Below are 24676 nucleotides of genomic sequence, written 5' to 3'. Positions count from 1 at the left end.
AGTTTAACAACTAAGCTACAAAGCCTCCATAGAAGGCTTTAGAATGGAAGTGTTGACAGACCCTTTAGCCAGAGGAGTGCTTTGCAGGTGCCGCTTTGATAAAATCAAGACAGAGCCTGAGGGGTTTACATATAGGATAATGAATGTGGATGAGAAAGACAGGCAGACTAGCAGGGTGTAAATCAATTGAGGGGACCTGATGCTATTATCCAAAACACAAGCAGAAACTCAAGATGTCTTGTTTAAAAACCCGTGTGGGTCTGATGACTTTCATGATTCTCCTAATTAAACATTAGAATACATGGCTGCCTGCGACCAAATTTATACAATAAATTCTTACACCTACTGACTGTTCATCTTCTTCATTTTTCTTGTACTTCCAACAGAAGCCTTAGAATATTTCTGTCCTGGTTAGAGATCTGGTGAGGAGAGCAGGGAAAGAAGATTTAACACATCCCATTTGCTAAGCATTTAAATAACTGAATTCTCTTTGTAAGGCAGTGCATGGAAGGAAACCATTTTTCATGTCACAGCAGCTAGGATGATTATAATGGGTATTAAGGTAGCTTTGAGTCAAGGTACAGTAGAGTAGCCTCTAAGCAGAGGTAATCTCATAATAGAAAATTAGATTTTTAAATCTAATTCTTTCAAGAATACGTGCAGCAGTTTGGTGAGAAATGTTTGCTGCCTCTTGAACCGTGAACTAACCTGGGACTATTGCTTAGTCGATTGACATAGAGATAACCACGCTAAATATTGATGATACATTGCAAACTGATAGTACAAAATCAATTCTGTTACCAGCAGATGTTCCTAGTGAGTGTTAGTGAAAGGTGCTAGACAGACAACCCCAAAGACTGAAGTCCTCTCTTTAATCCACAGAACAGGTGCAGCATAGGCAGTGGCAGTATCAGCTTTCCCCTCATAGACCTGCCAATGCGCCCCTGGAGGGACATCCTTTAGAAGAAAGAAGGTAGATTAGCTTCACTGGCCCATTCTAGCTCTGCTCTCTCTCCTGGCACGGCCCTGAAGGAGCTCAACTGGTGTCAGTTGTGGTGGTGGTTTTTCTGATGTGGACATCCTTTCACTGGGAAATGGAATGAGACCCCAAACTCATTTCATATAGACTTCTGTACAGCCACTGGTTAATAACTATCAGTCACTACTGATCTGTGCTGCAAACCTGATTTTTTAAAAAACTGCTCTGTAATCCCTTCAGATAAGTGGTGATCCTACTGAGATACATTTATATAGGGCAAACTGAAAACCATATATATATTATCCTTTCATTTATGGCAAGTCCTCTAGAATTTAACAGAAAATTAAATGTTGTCTAGATTTTTTTTAAACATTGTGTAGAATTGAATGGAGAATTATATTCTTGCTACAGAATTCTGTAGGGTGGTAGAAAAAAATCCTTTAGAAAAAATATCAGGTTTTCAGAGTAATTTCTACAGAACCCTATCACATTCCATAGGATTTTTCCATACAGTTACCGTCATCAACCAGATGTATCTGCTCTAATTAGCAAGACTCAAAATTCTATGATACTAAATTACTTTCACACAAGATCTGATTCTCCCTTCGCTTACAAGCAGAAATCACTGGGCCTTGAGTTCAGAGAGATGATGTCTGAGTCAGAAATTATGAAAGTTTTAATTACAGTACTGTGAATTCAGCAGAAATGTGTTTGTGACAGAGTGCTGGAAGCTTACAGTGAGCCAGCACTCTGATCACTTAGGCGTCCATCAGTTCCCTGGGAGAAGACTGACTGGGGATATGCAAGCTAATTAGCTGATCAGGCTGGGAGGGCTAATGAACCAATTAGCCCCTCAGCTGAGGTACATAAGAAAGAGACAGGAAGAAAGTAGGGGGAGATGAACATTGAGGAAATGTTGAAAACACAAAAAGAGTTCCTAGCTGGAATTTTCAAAAAACTGATTGGGCCTTTTCACGATTAAATGTTATTAATATTTATGTAGTAACTGTATGAGTGACAACCTAGGAGAATTCTATAGCAATGTCATAAAAGGAATTACAGCATCAACTGATCTGGCCACCTACAAATTCTGAAATGGCCCCTGACTTAGAAATCCATTTTCCTGAGGAATGAGGGTTGCAAATTAGCAATCAAAGAAATAAATAAGGCATACAGGCAAGCAAAACACACCATGAATAGTAAAGACAATGAATTATAAAAGATGCAAGGCGATGTCACAAAGGATTATCAAAAAGACAAAAAAAGAAAATTGGAGAAATTTCTGTGGGAAATTGAACAAAGATTCAAAGCTTTCAGAAATATATAAGCAAATTCAAAGAATGAATGGGATTTGAAGAAAAAGTAAATGTTTAAATAAGGCCAGGTATACAATGAAATTGAGGTTTCCAACTTAGAAAGGCAGCCATTTTAGCAAAGGAATTCCAAAGGGTCAGTAGAGATATGAGGGGAAAAAGGAGGTTTATTGAGGAAAATGTGAACTATTAAATGGTTGGAGAAAAAATACTGATAAGGTATTAAACTAAAATTTTAGTATGCAGGAGCTTTTTGCAGCCATTGGAAAAAGGAAAACTACAGCTCCGGGTAAAGATAATATAAGTAATGAAATGCTTCAACACTTGTCAGAAGGGAGTCTAAAGGTTCTGTTGTGGTTATAGAATGATATATGGGGGAAAGGACTTCTGCCAATAGAATGGAAACAAGCATTGGTGATCCCAATTAGGAAATCAGGTAAAGCACATAAAAGATCTGATGCTTATAGGTAAGGTTATGTTTTAGTCATGGGTATTTTCAGTAAAAGTCATGGACAGGTCACGGGCAGTAAACAAAAATTCACGGCCCGTGATCTGTCCCTGACTTTTACTATATACCTCTGAATAAAACTTGTGGGTTTTTTTTTTTTTTGGGGGGGGGGGGGGGGCACCATGGGTTTTCTGATGGTGCGGTGCGGCAGGTGCTGGAGGGGGTGCTGCGGGGGGGGAGGGTTGGCAAGGCTGGGGCAGACTCCCTACTTGGCTCCTGAGCTCCACATGCTGCCTCTGCCCTGCCCCAAGCCCCGGTTCTGCAGCTCCCATTGGCTGGGAACCATGGCCAATGGGAGCTACGGGGGCGGTGCCTGCTGGTGGAGGCAGCACACGGAGCTCGGAGCTGAGGGAAGGGAGCCCCACACCCTAATCCCCAGTTCTGAGCCCCTCACACACAAACTCCTGCTGCTGGAGGGGGCGAGCCTCCCCCAGCAGCAGCAGCCGGTGCGCCTGTCCCAGGGGCTGCCCGAGCTGCTCATGTGGCCCCAGGGCCAGTTACACCAGCTGCTGCAGAAGTCATGGAGGTCATGTAAAGTCACAGAATCCGTGACTTCCATGACCTCCGTGACAAACACAGAGCCTTACTCATAGGCCTATTGCCTGCACATTGTGAGGAAAATCATGGAAAAAATGATAAATGTAAGACTAGCAGAATACTTGGAGAAAAATTTTATTATAACAGGTACAAAGTGGTTTCAGAAAAGGAAGATGTACAGTTGACCATATAGTGAGACTAGAAACAGAGGTACTAAAAAGCATAAGGACTCAGAACTTTATGATCAGTCTTTCTGGACATTGAAAAAGCATATGACATGCTATGGATGACAGGCCTCCTATATAAACTAGCCAAAATTGGAATGAAAGAGAGAATGTTGTTGTGGATAAGGGACCTTTTAAGGGACAAACTATACAATTCAAAGTGGGAACAGCTTTATCAAAAACTACAAGCTTACAAATGGAACTCCACAAGAGAGTATTATCAGCCCTACTTTGTTTTCCATTATGATAAATGACCTCCCAGAAAGAGTGTAGATGGGAATAGGTATTTCCCCTTTCACAGATGACTGTGCTATATGTACGAAGCCTAAAAGACTTAAAGTAACCATGGAAAAGACAAATGAAACACTCCTGAGAATTTCCAAGTGGGGTAATGATTGAAGATTTAAATTCTCACTTGCAAAAAATAAAGGGAATGCTTTTAACCAGGAAGAAAATTAGGGAAGCTTTGGACTTATTGCTTTATGGTGAAAAAATTCAGATAGTTGAAAAGTTTATGTTCCTGGGAACAGTGTTTGATAATAAATTAACTTGGAAAGGTTACATCGATATCATCATACAAAAAAGTGCAGAAGTAGGATGAACTTACTTAAAAGTATAGCTGGAAACAAATGGGGTGCTGATAAAAAAGTATTGACCATGATGTATAGAGCATTGATAAGAGCAGTTTTAGATTATGGCTGCCAAGCTTTTGGTTCAGTCTCAAAAACAACTCTTAGAAACTAGGAATTGCTGTCGGCCCAAGTTCTGTGATTGACATGATAATACCACCAGTGTGAGTGCTGCAAACAGCCCTGGAGAGGCACCTATAAATTGGAGGATAAAAGTATTAGATCTAACCTTTTGGGCAAAGGTAAAAGCCAGTCATGAAAACAGAAGTACACAACCAATTTATGAAGCTTGCTGGAAGCTTAGTAGGCAAAATTATGTGGGTTGCCACAGACTTCCTCATACTATCAAGGTCAAAAAATAGGTAAAGGAGAGAACTAAAAATGTTTAGTTATGGAAATGAAGTTACAACTGGGGCAGATATTCCTCCATTTATGGATTTGGAATTGTATGAAAAAACCTTGGGGGGGGGGGGGGAACCACACTAGTGACATTTCCTAATTTATTTATGAAAAATGGGACCAGCTTTGCCACGTCTGTACAAACAGATCAAAAGATGACAGCATGGGTAGAGTGGGAACAGCCTTCTAAGTTCCTAGTCTTGGAAAACAGAAATTTAAAAGGCTATTGAATTATGTGACTGTTCTGACAGCTGAACTAATGGGGATAATGGCACTAACCTGGGTAAGAGATATGCAACTGGCTGCAGCTGTAATTTTATCTGATTCCTTGTCAAGCATTATGACAATCAGAACAGGGACTTTGGAAAGCAGAAATGTAATAAGAAGTGAAATAATGTTCTTACCTACGGAAACAATGCAAGCAGGTATCTGTGTAACAATACAGTAGAACCTCAGAGTTACGAACACCTGGGGAATGGAGGCTATTCGTAACTCTGAAATGTTCGTAACTGAACAAAACATTATGGTTGTTCTTTCAAAAGTTTACAACTGAACATTGACTTAATACAGCTTTGAAACTTTACTCTGCAGAAGAAAAATGCTGCTTTTAATCCTAATTTAAATGAAACAATTTCCTTATCAAATCTTTTTTTTAAACTTTCCCTTTTTTTAGTAGTTTACATTTAACACAGTACTGTGTACTTGTGGTTTTGGGGTTTTTTGGGTCTCTGCTGCTGACTGATTAAATACTTCCAGTTTCAAATGAGGTGTGTGGTGGACTGGTCAGTTCATAACTCTGGTGTTCATAACTCTGAGGTTCTACTGTAGCATGGGTTCTGGTGCATATCAGAATACCTGGAAAGGAGATGGGTGACAAAGCAACAAAACAAGCTCTAAAAAAATGAGGAGGTGGATATTAAGATACCTTTAAGTAGACACAAATATAAACATGTGGTCATGAAGCTTAGGAAGGAATGGCAAGACGTACGGACTAAGAAAACAAAAGGACAAAGGTTTATGAAGTATGCTCAAAAACAAAAAAACGGTCATGATAGAAAAAATGGAGTCATTTTTAAAGTGTTAGTAGGTCATTGTGCCTGACATGATAAGTTAAACTTATTAAAAAGACAAAGATGGGCTCTGTGATGTGTTGAGCATGTTCTATGGCATTGTGGGCAATATTCTATGGTAAGAAAGTTTCTTTATGGAACATTGAATTGGCTTGGAATCAAAGATTTATCCCTAAAGGGAGTAGTGAGAATATCAAGGAAATGGAATAGTTATGGGGGTTGAGGGGCAGGCTTGCTGCATTTCTTTAAGGATACTAGGTTGAGGGAAAGGACATAGAAATAAATCTTGGCTAAAAATAAATGAAGATAGAGGTGTTCATAGCCTTGGGTGATGAGGCTGCTTGCCAAAAACAAACAAAGACGAAGTGTTTGGGGGAGTGTAGCGGGGTGGACACCCACTCCTGCCCTGAGGGGTTGGAAAAGCCCTGCAGAGGGCTGGGGCGGGGCAAGATAAAACCCTGGCTGATTGGGGGAAGTGGCTGCAGCTGGGCCACACCCTAATCAGAGCCCAGATGGCCGGTATAAAGAGGCTGGGAGCCAGGTGCTGGCTGCAGGGAGTGAAACAGAGTACCTGTAGTGGAGCAGGGCTGAGGAAAGGCTGAGGAGCTCCAGCCTGGATAGCCTCAGGCTGTGGCCTAGCCAAGGGGTACTGGGGGTTGCAGAGGGCAGCAGTCCAAACCCTCCTTGCCAGTGATGAGTGGCCTATACTGCAGTCTGCCCCAGAGAGGGGGGCTAGTTGGTGACTGGCAGTGGCCTAGTGCTGAGGCAAGGTGGGGATAGTGGGTGGGGGTTCCCCTGGGAGGGGAGACCTAGTGTGTGTGTGGGTATTGCCGGGGGCAGCACCCAGAGCAAAGGGCACCAGGGTCCTGGGAGGGACACGGGAGCTGAGAAGGAGAGAACGAGTCGGATCACCGGCCTGCAGAGGGTGCTCCAGAGGCTGGTGAGCTAATTCCATGGATGACCAGCAGGAGGCGCTGCAGGGGTGAGTCCAGCCCTCTTACATATGGTGGAGAATGCGGGCATAGCGGTCCACCCCCTGACACAAGGGGCAAGGCAAGGACAGCAGGACTATTGCCTGGACTGGGGAAACTGAGGAACGGGACAATGGATCCCATATACACTGGGGTATATTATGCGGAGACCGTGGAGGGCATGGGCCACAGAGTGCCAGGGCCAGGAGGCCTGTGGCGAAGGCTTGCTACGCCTGCGGTCAGGCTGGACATTTAAAACGGGACTGTCCCGACGGGGCTGGAGGCAGAGGACCTCATCCCGCAACGCGAGGGTGCCCGATCCCTCAAGTAGGCCGCAGGGGGAGGGAACCTCGGCGGCTGAGGGCATGTTGGGCCTGTGGGCGCAGGGAGCACCTGGAGCGGGAGTGCCCCAGCCCCAGGAATACAGCCCAGGGCAACCCAGGGAGAGTTGGCCCAGTGAAGGACAAAAGGAAAATACTGAGGCCCGGGACAGCACAGAGGTGGGATGCCTGCTGGGGCTGTAGGGAGCCTGGGCATATAAGGAGGCACTGCCCCCTCAGAAGAAGTGAGGAGAGGCCAGAGGAGGTGCCTGTGAGTCCAGAAGGGCCAAAACTGCGGGAGGCGGCGACCAGGATGGAGGGATCCCTGCGGGAGGCAGGAACCCAGACCGGCCTGGGGTTTGTTGCCGATGATGAGACCCAGACCGCGTGGACCCAGGAAGAGGCTGGGACCCAAGTGGTCCATGACCAGGCCGCCAAATGGACCCAGACCCTGAGGGTGGGGGGTCAGGAAGATGGCCTGGGGGACCAGGACCTGCGGACGCGGCTAGAGGCCGCGGAGCAGGCCTGGCGGACGGCAGAGTCGGGGCTCCACAAAGTCTGCCAGGAGAGGGAAGACCTGGCTGTCAAGCTCAAGGACAGTGAGGAGAAGCAGGCGCGGCTGACGGGACACCTCCGGACCACACAGGCCAGAAGGCCCCTTGATTCCCTGGGGTGGGAGTTTTAAGGGGGTAGGTGTGTAGCGGGGTGGACACCCGCTCCTGCCCTGAGGGGTTGGAAAAGCCCTGCAGAGGGTTGGGGCGGGGCAAGGTAAAACCCTGGCTGATTGGGGGAAGTGGCTGCAGCTGGGCCACATCCTAATCAGAGCCCAGATGGCCGGTATAAAGAGGCTGGTGAGCTAATTCCCTGGACGACCAGCAGGAGGCGTTGCAGGGGTGAGTCCAGGCCTCTTACAGGGAGAGAAAAGTCTTGGGCTAGCTGAGCCCAGTGTGGTCCGAGATCTCAAGGAAGGGAGTCTCCTGTTCCTCTCTTGGCCCATGGGAATTGGTTAGGTAGCGAGTCACTGTAATAATTTGCTGCACAAGACTATTGATGTTGGGAATGTAAATAAATCACACAAAGTTGCCACTTACTGGACAGACTCAGAGGTTTCTGGGGCATCAGAGGTTGGGGACAGAGCACTCCCATTACAACTAGGGGCTCAGCTGGTATCAGACTCCCCCAGCTGCGGTGATAGAGAAACCAAACGGGGAAAGCAGCTATGAGGATTCGGCATCTGGGCAATGGAGCAGACTCTGGAGTAGTTGGTGAAGCAGCTGAAGGAGCTGCAATAGACTATGCAGGTCTTTCAACAACCACACCATCCAGAGAGAGAGTCCCTGCTGGAGCAGGAAAAGGAATTTATCAGGAGCAAGCACAGTTGTTTCAGAAACTGGTGAGTCCCAGTATGGGGAACAGCAAGCAGACATGGGGTCAACCTGTGTAAAGTCAGACCTGCATTTCTAGTTACATTTGCAAGGGTGGCAATGGGAACTGTGTGGGACAGTGGAATGTGGGCCTGCTGGTTATCACCCTGTTTCGCAGAGAAGGGTCAAGTGGGCTACATGGCCCTGAGTGACAAACTCACCAGTGACTAGGATATTTTGAAGGTGGCTATATTAGACTGTCTACAGAGATGTACAGGCAGAAGTTTCAAGCCGCTAGGTGGGTGGAAGATGTACGGCCCAAGGCGTTCACCCAAAGATTAACGGATTGGGCTACCTGCTGGTTAAATCCAGGTATGCAGAGTGTGGGTGAAATTATGGACTCCATAATTCTGGATCAATTTCTACCTGAGAACCCCCATATCTGGGTTGGGCGGCATCAACCCACAATACTGGAAGTGGTGGTCTAACTCAGAGGAGTTTGAGGAAGCAGATTTCCCCTGAAAGTAGGTGTGCTTATTTAACAGACCAGAACAGGCAAAGAAGGTTGGAGAATTGGCAGGGGTAAAGCCTGCAGAGAAGAAAAGGGAAGAGACCCAGAGGAATTTGTTCAGGGAGTCAGGAAATTACCTGCTACCAATATGGGAGATTGGACCATATAAAAAGAGACTGCCCCTAAATGGATTGTAGGCTGACTGAATTTTATGATTGGATTGAGACATTGGGGGAGCAGTGGAGAAAAACACCAACAGTCTCTGGGAGGGTGGGGAGGAGATGGGAGAAGGGCCTAGTGGACAATGTCTCAGGGTGTTTGCTGGCTAGGAAAGATGTGGTAAAGCCACACTGGATCCTACCAGGGGAAAAGCTGACTCAGGAGTGTATCCAGGGGGAGAGAAAACTCTGCCCAATGGCTGAGATGCCCTGGGAGGTCTAGGGAAATTTCAGATTGAAGTGGGTTGGGGTAGTGGAGAGGCTGCCGCATCTGGTGGGGTTAGGAATGGACTAGAGCCCTTTCCCCTTTAGGAAGAAAGCAGGCATCCGGGGTCCACAGTGGAAGGGAACTAAGCTGCCAGAGAAGATGGGGTTCTCCATCTCTCCTACTTAAACCCTAAAAATTTTTAAATCAAAATGGGGGTCCTTGGGTCACTAAAGTTTGAGAACTGCTGCCCTAGACAACAGGATACAAGCCGGAGGGAAATGGAGATTCCCAAGGAGAAAATGGGGGAAAGAAAGAATTGGCTGAGCAGGCACTAGGAGGAAAAGGAAGTCTGAACGTATCTGAGAGGGATAGGCTGTTCCCAGGATGTTCACTACCAGGGCCCTGAGAGGAGAAACCCCGAGATACGTTGGTAGGAAAGGACGAGAGGCCATAGAGGGGAAAAAAAGATGATGAAGGCTTAGGACATAGCCTGCCCCAAAATAAAGAGAGGTGGGGGAAGAGAAGGAGAGAAACAGAAGGCGAGGAGAGCTTGGCAAAGGGAGTCCTCTGAGTAGATACACCTTCCTGTTTGTGAAATCGAATCACAAAAAGAGTTATATTCATATTCTAGCCCACAAAACTTAAATCTTGGGCCTAAATTACTTGAGTGTCTCTTAACATTTAATCTGTCTTTTCCAAGGGTGGAAAACAACATTCATAACATCCCTAAGGTCAGAAAGTGTTTATTGAAAATTAGTCAATACCATTTATGAAATGTTATGTTAGAATTCAGTTGCTTTCGCTCATTGATCCATAACTTGTGTTTGGAAAATTCAGATCAAAGAGTTATTAATAGCTATTTTTAGATGACAAGGCTTTGTTGTTATTGGTGTGTTTTAACATGATACCCATTTAACCTACCTTATTAGTACTGAAAATAACCAGCAACTTTTAGCTAAAGAAAATAAATATTGAGGGTTGGGTTTTTTCACAATGTAAGATCTTTAAACATGTTGATCAAACTCTGGCTGACCATTCCATTGACACATGCCAAAAAGAAGAGCAGTTTTATCTGTGTCTCACTCCAAATTACTCAGAAAGTCAACACTGTAGGTCTAGTTCAACATGAGCTTCTGTAGGGTGGGGTAGGACGTAACCGGTCAGTGGACATGGTCTGCTCTAAAAAAATAATCTGTATTCATGGGCTTCTGCAGGTGAGAACAGGGGTCCATGTTGGCCCCATTTTAGCAGGATCAATAAGTGTCTGTTTTGGGGGCCATATTGTGTATTTCCAAACTGTAATTGCTTTGAAATGGGATTACTTGGTTTCAGAATATTGATCTCAGAACTGTGATTCTGTGGGCAAACTGAGGTGGTTTCATACTGAGTGATACCAAAATTCATAAATAACTGCCTCATTTTGGGCCAGGTCAATAGGGATCGGACTACGCTGCTGCTGGAAGTGAGACAGCTTGTGGAGCTCGAGCTATCACACTAAACATAGCAATGTGGATGTTGCTGCACCGGCAGAGGCTCGGACTAATCACCCGAGCTCAGACCCAGGGGGTCTTGTGGGTCCAAGCTCAGGTGGCTAGCATGCTGCTATTTTTAACATACTAGCTCAAACCCTGCTAGCATGAGTCTGTCTACCCGGGCTGGGAGGCTGAGTAGACATATCCTAGGAGTCTTCACTTTAATGGGCTTCGAATCGGGTCCTGTAACAAACAAGAAATCTGGAGAACCATTGGAAGAGAAGGATTTCCCATTGGATTGTAGATCCAGTCATTTAAAGTGCTGCTCTGGGGAGAAATTGTGCTAATGAATCTCTAGCTCTAATTATCGTAAAACAAGGCAAATGGCCAGACTAAAAATACAGTCATAATTACTGGGTTTTTACCCACGAAAGCTTATGCCCAAATAAATCTGTTAGGTGCCACCGGACTCCTCATTGTTTTTGTGGATACAGACTAACACGGCTACCCCTCTGATAACTATGAAAAGGAGTTTTGGCCAAGTAATGCAGAATGATCTGATGTGGATCACAGAGACATTTTAAAGCAAGATTAAAACATTTTGTTAGCTAGCTTTCTACCGATAATTGATTTTCAATTTGCCAGTTTGAATACTGGGAAATGGGACAACACCAAGGAGATTCTTAATCTCTTTACATGGGCTTCGAATATTGAGTGTCGAGTGAGGTTGAATCTTAAACCTGTACTTGCTAAGCAGCTCCTTAATTCTGTCAGAATTGGTTAATTGGAATAGACCCAATAGCGTGGAATGAGAGTTTCCTTAGGTAACTGCTATAATTGTTATCAAATCAGTGTCTCAGAATCAATAATTCTTTGCTTCATGTTGTATATTTGTTCATAAACACTTACATGATTCCGTTTAACAAGTATGGATTATTATTATTATTACTAATTCTAAATAATTAGCTCAACAGAAGTTTACAGTAATTTGACCAATAGCTAAACTACTGAAAGTTCTGGGAGGCAGTGTTGTCTAGTACAGTGGCTCTCAACCAGGGGTCCAGGGCCAAAGCCAAAGCCCCACCTGACGGGGCTGAAGCCTGGGGCCCTTGAGCCCTGCCACCCAGGGCTGAAGCTGAAGCCTAAGCAACTTACCTCTACTTTTATATTCAGAAAACCGTTGCTGTTGCACACTTGGGCTGTGGAGTTTTCATAGCATGTGGCAGGGAGGGGCGCTCAGAGAGAGGTTGAGAACCACTGGTCTAGTAGTTACAGCAGACAGGACCTTTATTTACTATTTCCAGCTCTGCCATGGACTTACTCTCCCTCTTCCACTGCAGCAGATTCAAGTGTCTTGTCCTCACTTGAAGGTCCTTCACAACTCTGCCCTTTCCTGCTAATCTACTGTTGTATCTTATCTCATTGCCCCTTCACACCCTCCAGTCTGACAAAAATGCCATCCTTGGTCACCTATTTTTCTACCGCTCCAGTAACTGCCTTGGTGCTTTCTTCTGTCCTGCCTCTTACACATGGCGCACTCTGCCCAAACTAGCTCAGAAAGCTGCTACTCTGTCCTCCAAAACCCTCCTCAAGAGCCACTCCTACTATGACGCCTGATACATGCCAGCTGATAAAAGCTAGTGAGGAGATCAATTGGGATTCCTGCCATTGGTACTTTTTTTTTTTTTTTGGTTTGCTTATTCATGTCCTAAACCTAAAACAAAAATCAAACTTTGAATGGTTTTAAACAAGCTAATTTGCACATAACTACTCTGTGTAACCATGGTGTTCTTAACACGTTACCATCATCCTCTCCCCCCAGGACCTGCATTTGTTTGTTACACCCGGTTGTTGTATTTTGTCTTAAATTAGATTGACAGCCCTTGTCCCAAAAAGCATGTAAGTACTGTACAGCACTCAACACAATGGGGTCCCAGTTCTTATCGGAGCTTCTGGGTGCTACCATAATACGAAGAACAATCACTAATAGGACAATAGTAGCCATTACACCCCGAAACAAGGGTTTGCAGCACCTGGCCCATAGTTTCAAAGCCTTGTCCAAGTGACTGGCAATTGAGTGATTACAAGTTTAATTGAATCCTTCCTGGCTCAAGTAAATAGCTTTATACATTTGGACATACTGTTAGAATTTTTATTCCCCTCTCAGCATCAGGTTGGCTAATTGTGCCTAGAGCAGCTCTTTATGTATCATCACAGAGTAAGGCAAGATTGTTTGGTGAAAATCTACATTGAATCTGGAAAAAATGACTTCTAACTCAGATGTTAGGTGGTTTGGTTTTGTTTAATCAGTTGCTGCTTACTTTGATGGGCTAATAGACAACTAGACATCCAGAGAAAGTAACTCTGCTGGAGTGCTAAACCCTGGTCCTAACAAAGTCAAAAGCAAAGCTCCAATGAAACCAAAATTTGGGACAAAATAGCTTAAGATTTTTTGTCAAGTTTAAAAATGATGAAAACCTCCAGGCAGTTGAGATGCTTTATTGGGGTTTTGTTGTTTCTTTTTGTTTGTTTAAACTCGTTTAAAAAAAGCTGGGTAAACTAATGCAATGGCAATTTCACTGCTGGGGTCTGAAAGACCAAACCTATGTAAAGCAATGTAGGTATCTCCAGTGGGTGTTCTATCCCATCAAGGATGAGGACACAACAGAGGAAGAGGCTTCCCTGTCTTCATGAAGTACCAAAGTGGTGAGAAGCTGCAAAGCTTGATGACCATGCTAGGGAAATGGCCTCTTTACAAGAACAGTGTGCAGACTCCCCAGATAAGAGCTTAACATCCAGGGACAGTGTAGGTGTTAGCATCTTTTACCCTAAAATAGTGGGCGAAATTCTGATGCACGTCCAGAGTAACGCTCTTGAAGTCAGGGTTTACACCCATATAATTGAGGGCCCCTCCGCAACGTAGACAGGAGGAAATTCCACCAATTGAAATCCACTAAGTTCCCTACTTGTTCCTTTTTTGTGGGGGTTGAGCTTTTCTCACCTCAGTCTGCGAGAAGAAGCCAAGGCGTTCCATTCCCTGCATCTGCAGATCTTTGCCTCCACTTTGCTACTAGCCTTGCTGGTCCCCATAGGAGCTAAGCTTCCAGCTGTTCTCTTGACCGTGGCTGCCTAAAGTGGAATTCTGCAGCTCAGAGGGCAAAGCAGTACAAGATAACACAGCCTAAGGTTATAGTGACTTATATTGGGTTTTATCATAGTCCGGAGGGGGTGAAAATGGAGGAGCCCAGCCAGCTTCCCTACTCCATCCACTCCCAGGTCCAACCTTATTTCTTCAGCTCATTGGTGGCTCAACACCATGGAGTCCTGGGAGGAGCGGACTACTGGGGGAACATGCCTAAAGGACTTCCCCATGTACCCAGAAAAATCAAGTGATCATTGAAATCAGTCAACTACCATGCAGTGTGCAAAACCCAGTGAACTAACCATATCATCTTATCAATGGACCCTTTGTCTTCCCAGTCCCTTCTCCCCTCTTGTCTGTCGCCTCCTATCTGTTTTTAAGAAGTTTGGCTGTTTGGGGCAGGCATGTGTCTTTCATTTGTTCTCTAAGGCATTAGCACACTGCCAGGGGCTAATGAAGCAATAACAAAATTAAATATTATTAACAAACATCACCACATACCTCTGGAGGAAACAGTGAGCAGCCATGTAGGTGGAAGTAAGAATTGTCTTCAGGGGTGTAGAGAAGGCAGCGACCTTGTGTGCCCACAGGAAGGTATTTCATATGTGGGGCAGCATGGAAGAAGGCATGATAAGGAGCCTAACATGAATATAATGGACTATCAAGAGCAAGCAGGGCCGCCTTCTACATCACTACTGTGCTAAACAACGGGTTGGACTTGGGACACTGACACTGAGAACTGCGTGAGACCATTCATAATTATGCTCTGGGAGGCATTGCTGATTTGAGGCAAGCATGGCATGGGAGTCTTATGAGGGCAGAGGTCCAAGAGCTCATAGCAGGAATGAGTCTCAAGGCATAGCTGGCATTTAGTGAAGCAGCAATACTCACATTGTTTGGTTGCATTACTGCAGCAGGAACAAATTGGTGTTCTCATAGAAAAGGCTTGGGATGGCTCGCACATTTTTCATCCCTCTGTGGGCATGAGGCTTCCATCCTCCCCTTCCATCACAAATGTAAACAAGTATCTGTTGACAATGGCTATTTGTTCTGCCTTCGCATATCTGTTGAATAGTCTGAACAAAGGGTGACATAAAATGGATATGGATGTCCATGCAGAGGTTATATTTGCAGTCAGGAAAGAGGGCGGAGTAGTACAGTGTGGTAACACACTACCTTTCACTTCTGTTGGCCTCGCTTCAAATTTGGATGCACTCACATATGAAATGAAGGTAATGGGCTCAAGATGTTCTACCAGTATACGCTTTGGCACATACCACGAAAACTTCAAACAATACATTACTGGGAAAAACGCTTCTGGCAATCTAGAACATGCCAGCAAGCTAAGGCTTAATAAGCAACAGAAAGGTCAGCTACTGCAATCACAGTGTGATGCTGGAGTAAAGCAAAACGTTTGTATTTCCAGAGAGGGCACTGCTGAAAGCTGGGGAAGTGAAACCCAAGCTCACATTTCTGAGCTGGAAGGGTGCTAGAAGCTGGGGCGCCTGCTTAGCTGAAAGCGCCTCAGCACTTCTGCAAACCAATTCATACGCTAGCTGTGACAGTGGTTGCATGACGCTAGCAAACTGGAAGTAGGATATTCCCAGGAAAGAGAATCTGAAACTAAAGTGTCCTTGCACAACTTCTGCTTCAGTCATGTGTGTCCCTGTGTTCACATTCATTCAAAACTCTATGTGTAGTTTAGAAGATGGCTGAGATGTGCCATATGTACATAAACGGCGAGGTTCAGAGTCTGGTTTAAGGGTCCAGTCTGCTGCTAACAGCCCTAATGAATTCAATGGGGGTTAAAGGTGCAGGTCCACAGCCTGAGTGAGCAACTTTCATACTCAGGGTTAGAGCAAGTAGTAGAAAAAAATGTCTGCATAATCATCTGAATTCTAGAGTGAATTTTGATTCAACTCTCTTTATGACCCTTTTGTGTTTATTTGCTGCAGCCACTTGAGCACAGATTCATGCTGTATTGGTTAGTTCACGGGTTGGCAACGTTTGGCACGTGGCTCGACAGGGTAAGTACCCTGGCAGGCTGGGCCAGTTTATTTACCTGCTGACGCGGCAGGTTTGACCGATCGTGGCCCCCACTGGCCGTGGTTTGCCGTCCCGGGCCAATGGGGGCGGCGGGAAGCCGCGGCCAACACATTGCTCGCCCGCGCCACTTCTCACTGCCCCCATTGGCCCAGGACGGCGAACTGCGGCCAATGGGGGCCAGGATCGGCCAAACCTGCCGTGTCAGCAGGTAAATAAACTGGCCCGGCCCGCCAGGGTGCTTACCCTGGCGAGCCGCGTGCCAAACGTTGCCAACCCCTGGGTTAGTTTAATAAACCATCCAATCAGGGCATACAAACAATACCACATGATATATGTAATTATCCAATGCAGCTTGAAATTGTGACTATTCAGATCTTGCAAATGCTCTGCAGATGAAGAATTATTCTCTGAGGGTGAAATTCCCCACTGGGGTTCAGGGACAGCACAAGACCTCTCTACGACTTGAGCTGCACAGGGCTCTGCTGGTACAGCAGCTGTATATGGGTGCTTAACCACACCCCTACGCACACAGCCAGATTAAGGCACAGACACCACAGGTCCATGCCTACAGCCTCAGCTCCTGGAATCATGGGATTATGTTAGAATCTCAGTTTTCATATATTAAAAAAAAAAAAGTAAAGTTTCTTGCCTTCATGGGTGCAGAGAAAATCTCAAAAACATGAGCTGAGAGTAACTGGTGCAGCAATGTGTGCCTGAGTCTGCAGACAGTCTGAAATAATGGCTCTCAGGAGAGAACTGCCCATTATGTGGCTCCAGGCTCCTCCAAAACAGGCAGTGGACAGTTCTCTTGAAGCCATGGATGTTTTTTGCTCACAACATACTTTCCCAATCCAAATAAAGTTCTTACAAGTCACTCTTTGGAAAAGATACAGGATTCCTGGCTGCTAGGTGGGATTTTAAAGGCCCCACGGGAAAGTCTTGAAACCCTGTACTCTCTGGCACATGATCAGAACAATTTTTAAGAGGCAGCATTCTGACCCAAAATCCTTCAAAAACTGTGGTCAGTGCAAGGACTTTTTATGCAAAAGCAATAGTTAAGAGTCTAGCAGCTAGCTCTCCTAAGGCTCGGACATTCATCCTCTCCCCACAACACAGCAGAGGATGAACATATACCAGAGAAACTTGGTGTTACTGCTGAATGTCTCCCCCATGTCCCTCTTGTGGCTCACAAATCCAGTTGGAAAGATCTAATTTGCTAACACATTTTCCAAATTATTGCAATCAAAATTAAATATTTATAAAAAGAAATTAAATGTGATTTTAAAAGAAAAGCCGTTCGTACAAGTGACAGAATACAGACCAGACATCATCTTTTCACACAGTATTATGTGATCTTTAACTTTTACCTGGACAGCGCTCCCTCCACCCCCATTAGATGGCCAGAATATACTGTGTGTAACATTCCTTCAGCACTTCTAATAGTGCAACACTTCTTCATACTGCACTGCAGCCAGTAGGGGATACAACCCCCCCAGTCTTCTGACTTACAAGTAAAGGTGCTCCCAACTGAGTCACACCAACTCAACATTTAGGCCCTCATCTAGCAAAGCACTTAGATGTGCTTAAGTTTAAGTAAATGAGTTGTCCCAATGAACCTACACACACCCTTAAAGTTAATCACCTGCTCAATTGCTTTGCTGGAATAAGTCCTAGGTGAGGAAAAGGGAAGTAGCGGCAGAGTCTCAGCAGCCATCCCAGCACACCCACAATCCGACTCCAGCTGCCTTCACGGGGGGTAGCATGGCTGGGAATACTGAACAGCTCAGAGAGGGAAGTGCACCTCTGTGCAGCAGATAGCACCTGAAATACTGTCTTGGGGGAGCAGATGCTAATCCTTTGCTTGCCCAACTCCCCTGTAAGTCTTATGCCTGCTCTCGGCCACAATGCTCGGTGGGTGCTGCATCTCTAGAGCTTGTCCAAAGAAAAGCAGGCAGAGGGGGACTTCAATCTTGAAAATGTAGCCCCATTTTTAGACCAACTACAAACCTTTTCCAATTTTGATGAACTTTCAAATTTCAAAGAAACTGGGGAAAAAAATTCAGAATCTTTATGAATTCTCTCCCTCCTCCTCCCCCCCATCCCCAAACCAGCTCTATGCAGTTCGTCACCACCCTCCCAGCACACTTCTAGGAGCCTTATGGCCCACAGACTTTAACACGAGCCCAGTTAAACTGACCATTAAAAGTTTATAATCAGGAGTGCGCAAGAGACTCCATTACTCATTTCTTTCTAACAATAATGATTTCTAATATTACAATTTCTAATATTCAATAAATGAGTTTAATTTCTTTTTTCATACATGATCTTAAAATGAGATTTTTAATTTTTTTATTTATTCCATAAACAATATAACAAAACTCAGCAAGTTAACAATATGACGTTTTCACCATACAGAGTCAGTCACAAATATTTAAAACCTTTGCAACAAGAACAACAAAACCAAAAATATTACAAGAATAATTTACAAGAGGATCTATAAAACAGCGAAGCGCTCACAAATTTTCCAGTTTCCTTTACACAATATCACTACACTCTTTCACAACATTTCTTTTTATTACAAAATTCCCAACAAAAGTTTAATTTTTTTCTTTGTATTTTGGTTTTTAAAACCAGAAACTTTTAAGTATACATCCTTTTATTAACACCCGGAGGTGCAAAAAAAAGGAAACCTCACACATACAAACACTTCACAGCACTTTTCTAAGAAAAATATACACTTACAAAATATTTTACAAATTGGCACACTTAAAAATATACAAGATTTTGTAGGCGTCTTAGAGTGATCCTTAAGAATTATACTTCAATTGACTCTACAGAATATTTATAAAGCTTATTCTAAAAGAAAAAAGGCAAATAATTTCCAAATATGTTAAAATTGTAGTGTAAAATGTTAAACAGAAATGGATATGTTACATTCATAAAAAGGGCCATTTACTATTTCTGAAATGCTCAAGGGGGATAAAAGTTATTTTTAGCACCATAAAACAGTAGCAACATACTAAAGAGGTGCCTCTAGTTCTATGGAAGTTAACTTAAGGAGCAGTACATTCAAATCTCTGTAGGCAGCAGTCAAAATGTTTACAGCCAGTGCTGCAGGCAGAGAAACAGAGCATCTCCTTAGATTTCTACCCTGCTTCCCACTGGGAGTAAAAGACAAAAGGAGTTTAACTGGTATCGTTCTTTTTTTAATTTTATTTTTAAAAAATCTTCCCTTTGTGCTTTTGAAACGTACATTTTTCTATCGAAGGGCAGCAGTGAATACAAATTTTATTTCTTGTTTCCTTTTGCACCAAGTCTTCAAAGGCTCAGCAAACGTGTCTAGCAACCCAACTATCCTGTAAGATTGAGGGCACCCTCCTTTTTATAGATCCAAATTCTCTTAGATGGCTGTTACTCCATTGTCATTAGTGTCACTTGTTTACCTGAGAAACAGATTTTAAAAGCCTTGCTTCTACCACTGACATTGTACGCTATTTATTTATTTTTTGCATTATTTTACACACTGAAAAGATAAGGAGGCACATTCTCAAATAAGGTGTCAGTGGCTTGAGCCATGCAACTTCCACCAGACTTTCGGGAAGCTGTACAGAAAAAGTCCAGTGCACCAAGTTGAGAAAGTACAGACCAAGGGCCTGATCCTGTACCAACTGAAGTCTATGGACCTGGTTCTCTTCTCATTTACACCGACTTCAATGGAGTTTTTGACTTACACCACTGTAAAGCGTTGATCCAGCAAAGCAGATAAGAATGCTTTAAGCATGTGACTAGTCCATGGGACCTGTCATGTTTGGTCAAGTACTTAAAGTTAAGCATGTGCTTAAGTGCTTCACTAGACTGGGGCCTAAGTGAAAGACGACTCTAATCCAATGGGTGCCACTGCTGAAAATGTCTTTATTTTGATTAATGGTAGGTTGAGCTATAATACCAAAAAATAGCAGTAAACTTGACTTTTTAAACAAAAAAGTTACACCCATGGCAATTGTTTCACAAAGCAAGCATCATCCAACGGATCCCAACACAATTTTTTCCCCTCTCTGCTCAGGCCCTGATTCAGCAAGATAGAAAAGCACATGCCAAAGTTTAAGCACAGGAGTAGCCCTATTGGCTATAATTGGACGATTCACATGGTTAAGTGCATTGCTGAATCTGGGTTCTAATTCATGATTTTGGTTCCTTATTCAAGTAACACTATGATAAAGGGGGGGGCACGAGTGGGGGTGAATACATAATTTTATGCTTTATGATTATTCAAGTTCCCCATTATTAATCTTTTTTGTCTTTACAAAACCTCTATATGCAAGTACCGCTAACAAAACTAGGGACATTGGGGGTTGTAATTTAAAATCAGGTTGTCATGGGCATTTATTTTGAAAAGAAATATTCCTCATAGTGTATTTATAAAAAGAAAATGGAGAATTTGCCTATAAATGCAGGAGGCACCAGTCCCGCTAGAACCAGGATTAGCAAATGCAGCATTCTCCTCACCTTGACTCTGTCCAGCACAGGGATTTTTCTCACTTCAATTCTTGGAATTGGAATGAGAGCAAATGAAATTGGGCCACATTAAACTGACCCGGTTTATGCCAATCTAAGCCAGGCTGATAATGGGAATGGGTCCTTTTAAATTGAGTTTTGTCCCTTTATGTATTCTAATTTATCTGATGATTATAATTCACCAAAACGGAAATCTGCCAGAGTTGCAGTACAGTGCATCGTAAGAGAATGAGGATACTATACAATTTATATAGCATCCTTCATACAAAGGATCATAAAATGCATTTATAGTAAGAGTCAAACAAGATACACTGAAAACAGGGACCTCAAAGTAAGCTGTAAAAGGGAATGGCTTAGTGGCTTGTAGCAAACATTCTACATTGATGAGCCAAAACAAATAAAATAGTGGAACTGTGAAGGAGGCAGATTAAAAGGATGCAGAGTGGAGATGGGAGGGGATATAAAGAGTGGGAATGGTGGAGTGAATCCTTGGAGATGAAAAAATGGCAAGAGGCCAGTTAGTGACAGGATCCTGGAGAGGGGACTCTAGCTGCAATATTTTGGACCTTCCAGAATTTTTGAGCGTAGGAATATGCAAGAGGGAAATGCGCTAATCGGGATAATAGAATAATAAGTGGTGAAAGCAGGAATTAACTTTTTGACAAGGAACAAGATAAAGAGATTATGAAAATGTTCTCGAGGTAGCTTTAGGCAGGCGCACAGAAAAGGTAAACAAGGGTAGAGGACAAAAATTTGGTTCAGGGAGAATTTCAAGATTTCTGGCTTTGGAAGCCAAGTTAAGGAGTTTGTTAGCAGAGGGACAGTGGAGTCACAGGTGGAGCAGGGTCAATGTTTTACCCCAAAGGACTTTTGTTTTTCAGGCATTCAGTGGCAAGGAATGATTGCGCAGTCTAAGAATGACAGAGTCAAGGAGGCCAGAGAGATGGGAGACAGAAGGCTAAGAGAGTGAGTCAAGGGAGATGGAATCTGCAATTAATATTGTACTGAAATGTATGGTAATTGAGTATTCATGGAGTTTGCAAGATACAATACAATAATTGATATGTTTTATGTACTGTATTCATGTCCTATTGCACATTTCTCAAATGCCATAAATATTGCTGTATGTTTCAGTTCCATGTACCTTATTATGAGTCACACAATTGTATGTTAAACACACGTAACACAATGAAAACCAACCGAAATGTGCTTTCAAATGGCAGGTCTGAGTCAAAGAGCAGGGAACTGCCATTTCCTAGAACTGGGCCTGACCTGGCTCCATAGGAGCAGCAGCCTAAACATCCAAAAGAGCGGAGATCGCAGGTTCCTACCCCTCCCACCCACCACGTGCAGAACGGGAAACAGCTCTAGAAAATCATAGTTAGCAACCCTTATTTTAGAGAGCATTTAATCTCTGATACATAAATACAAAATACAACTAGACTTTGTAATTACATATGCCTGGACTGCCTCTTCGGGATCCAGATGTGGACCGGACCCTTTGTATCTGAATGTCTCCACCTGTGACACTGATTGAGAGAAAGAGTGCTGCCTCTTCCCACACAGCACCGGGGCCCCATGGATATGGAGAAGGGCAGGAAACTGGCTGTGCTCTGTGACTCCATTCTCTGCCACAGTAGACATCCAAGCAGGAATTAATACTGTTTAACACAGCTCTTAGTTCCCTTCCAGATTGCTACTATGTAGCCACAAAGAGAGCCAAGCAGTGGAAACATGGCTTAAGCAAAGCCATGCACCTAAGGGTGAGGCCCAGCAGAGCTATCCCTGTAGAGAGCTTTTGCTTTAGCAGTTCTGGGGTTCCTTAGACCTCACTCCCCACTTGCTGGATTTTCTGTGGGATGCTGCACTCTAGCTTGTGTCCCATAAATCAACAGTTACTATGAGATTGCAGAGCTACCATACTGTGATCCAGAGTCACTCATAACAATAAATAATGTTATTTTTCAGGACAAATCAACTAATATGATACTTTCAGAGTAATTACAAAGCAGATTAGTAATTAAGTAAAATAACGTGTTATTAAAGAAATGAGGCTAAACTAAAACCCCAGTATCTGAATAACCCCAAATGCTAAGAGCGTTTGGATCCAGGTCAGAAGTTTGCAACTCAGTCCCATCTCTAATTTTCAATACTAATAAAGTGGGGAATAATTTAATATAAAAATGTATAGCCACCTCCAACTCTGCCATTAACATTACAGAAAAAAACCAGACTATATCAAAAACACTTCCATGTACTGCAAACACAAAGTCTATCCCTATCTACTTTGAAATGCCACCTCAATACTTATGAATATGTTGAGGAAGTGATCTCCTATTAGATTGCTACTAAGGCCCCTCTCCTTGTACCCATAATTTTCTATTGCATAAATATGTGACCTAACCTTACTTTCCTCTGCTCTCATTAGCTCTCAGTTAGCAGGTCTCTTGCATATCAAGGTTTCATAATAAATCAGCAGCAAAATGCACAGGCTCTCAGTTGCACAAGGAAAATAAGTGAATTTTTGTTTTGTTTTCTTCTCTTGAGGGTGAGGGCATGGTGGGGTACAAATAAGGCCTTCTGAAAATACTTTTACCATTCAATACTTATCACTGTCTTAATATAGTCCAGTTGTGTATGATCTGGCCTCGATTTGGTGAGATCACAAATATTTCCATTTTCTCTTTTATTATGTACCGAGTCAAAGAAAAAAACTGTTGCACTGAAAATTGTTTTCATTTTAAAATTTCAAACAATATTGGCATTGCAAAGTTAAACACTTAGAAAACACCAAAGCTGTGATATGAGAGCACTTCTGACAGGATCAGCGTAAAAATGTTTAAGAAACTTCTCAAATAAAAGTAAATAGCAATAAATGTATGAAATGTAGTAGTTCTAATTTTATAACTATTTTAGCATTTATCCCAGATTATTATAAAATATATAAAACTGAGATACAAAGTATCAGCAATATAACTTTGCACTTTAAATGATCTTCAGCTACAGGTTTTGCTTTAAGAAAACAGACACTTGAAAAGCAGCTGTTCTGTAGTCTCTAAATGCAGACACTTGAGTCCCTGTCAAACTTACCTTGAGTGATTTTTTCTGAATTCCTCCAACATTTCAACTTTCTCCTAGAATGAAACTCAAAATTTCATCATTATGGTTTTTTTGCTCATGTTTCTAAAGAAAGGACATTAACATTTCTCAGCTTCAGTTTTAAAGTTCTTTTTTTGTGTGTGTGAGCTTTAAACCACAGGGCAAATCCATGAAATGAGGTAAGTAAATTTGGCACACTTTTAGTTATGTCCATCAAACTTTTGGTAAGTTGTATAAGTGAACAACATCATTTTCACTGTGAGTTACAGGTGCTTCCAAAGGGGGTGGTTAATACATAATCACTGGAATGTTTATAGTAAATCAAAAGGCATAGTTCCAGAAAACACTCACAACCCAATGTTGATAGAGAAGTAAAAATATGTACAATACAGTCACTTGTTCATAGTTTGGCACAATTTTTGTTGTTGTTGTGGGTAATAGTGCATAAACTACTGTACAACAGTATGACTTTTAAAAGTCTTTCACAGAGAATACCAGATTAGGTTTGCTTTCAAAGAATAAATTCCCACAATTTCAAACTCTTCATTTCAGCACTTACATTTCAACATACCACAAGGCATATTTTGAAAGAAACAAACAAAAACCAAAAAAACCAAACATCAAACGTCTTTCTAGAAAAAGGAGTCTCTTCTTCAAACACAGGTAAAACCAAAAATGTTGTTTCTGCTTTAAGAAGAATGTAGTCTGATTCCCTGCAGAAAAATCAAACATTTTATGCCATCTTAGTTAGCTTGTGTGGAGTCACCACAACAGGATCATATGCTCTAAACTCTGATACAGTAGATGAAGCTTTATGATACAGGTTATGATATAAACAGCAGAGGGGGCTAGAAAGCACTCAAAATTGCCACATGAAGCTCAATTATGAATGAGTTTTCATTTTCAAACTAAAGAGCCTTTAGTTAGATATCTTGGCTTTTGGATGCATAACCTCTTTTTTGTGTTTTGTTTTATACAAAATGTTCAAAAAAAAAGTCTTTTCTTTTCAAAATCATTAAAAAGAGCATGTAATTGTTTTTTTTTTTTTCAATAAATAAGTAATTAAAAACTGAAGAAGCCAAACAGCAGAAAAGAGTAGCCTTGTTAGTTTTTTAACCCCAGCCAAGCCAGAAAACGGGTCATTCTTTTAG

At 42.8% G+C, this 24676-nt stretch overlaps 1 protein-coding gene and 1 long non-coding RNA gene across 4 annotated transcripts in view; one reads left to right on the top strand and one right to left on the bottom strand.

Annotated features, from left to right (window-relative positions):
- Positions 1-21376, top strand: part of LOC128843552 (uncharacterized) — a 48861-nt gene extending 27485 nt beyond the window's left edge. The window contains exon 3 of the long non-coding RNA XR_008446289.1: positions 21308-21376. This is a non-coding gene — a long non-coding RNA (uncharacterized LOC128843552). The remainder of the gene's footprint in view (positions 1-21307) is intronic.
- Positions 18233-24676, bottom strand: part of NEXMIF (neurite extension and migration factor) — a 246959-nt gene continuing 240515 nt past the window's right edge. For all 3 annotated transcript variants that reach the window (XM_054040456.1, XM_054040457.1, XM_054040458.1), the window contains one exon: positions 18233-24238. In XM_054040456.1, the coding sequence (XP_053896431.1) occupies positions 24088-24238 (151 nt within the window). In that variant the 3' untranslated portion in view covers positions 18233-24087. The remainder of the gene's footprint in view (positions 24239-24676) is intronic.

Source organism: Malaclemys terrapin, chromosome 9, assembly GCF_027887155.1.
Source record: "Malaclemys terrapin pileata isolate rMalTer1 chromosome 9, rMalTer1.hap1, whole genome shotgun sequence".
NCBI classification, from domain to species: domain Eukaryota; kingdom Metazoa; phylum Chordata; order Testudines; family Emydidae; genus Malaclemys; species Malaclemys terrapin.
Note: the sequence above shows the minus strand (reverse complement) of the source record. Positions and strands in the feature narration are given on the sequence as shown.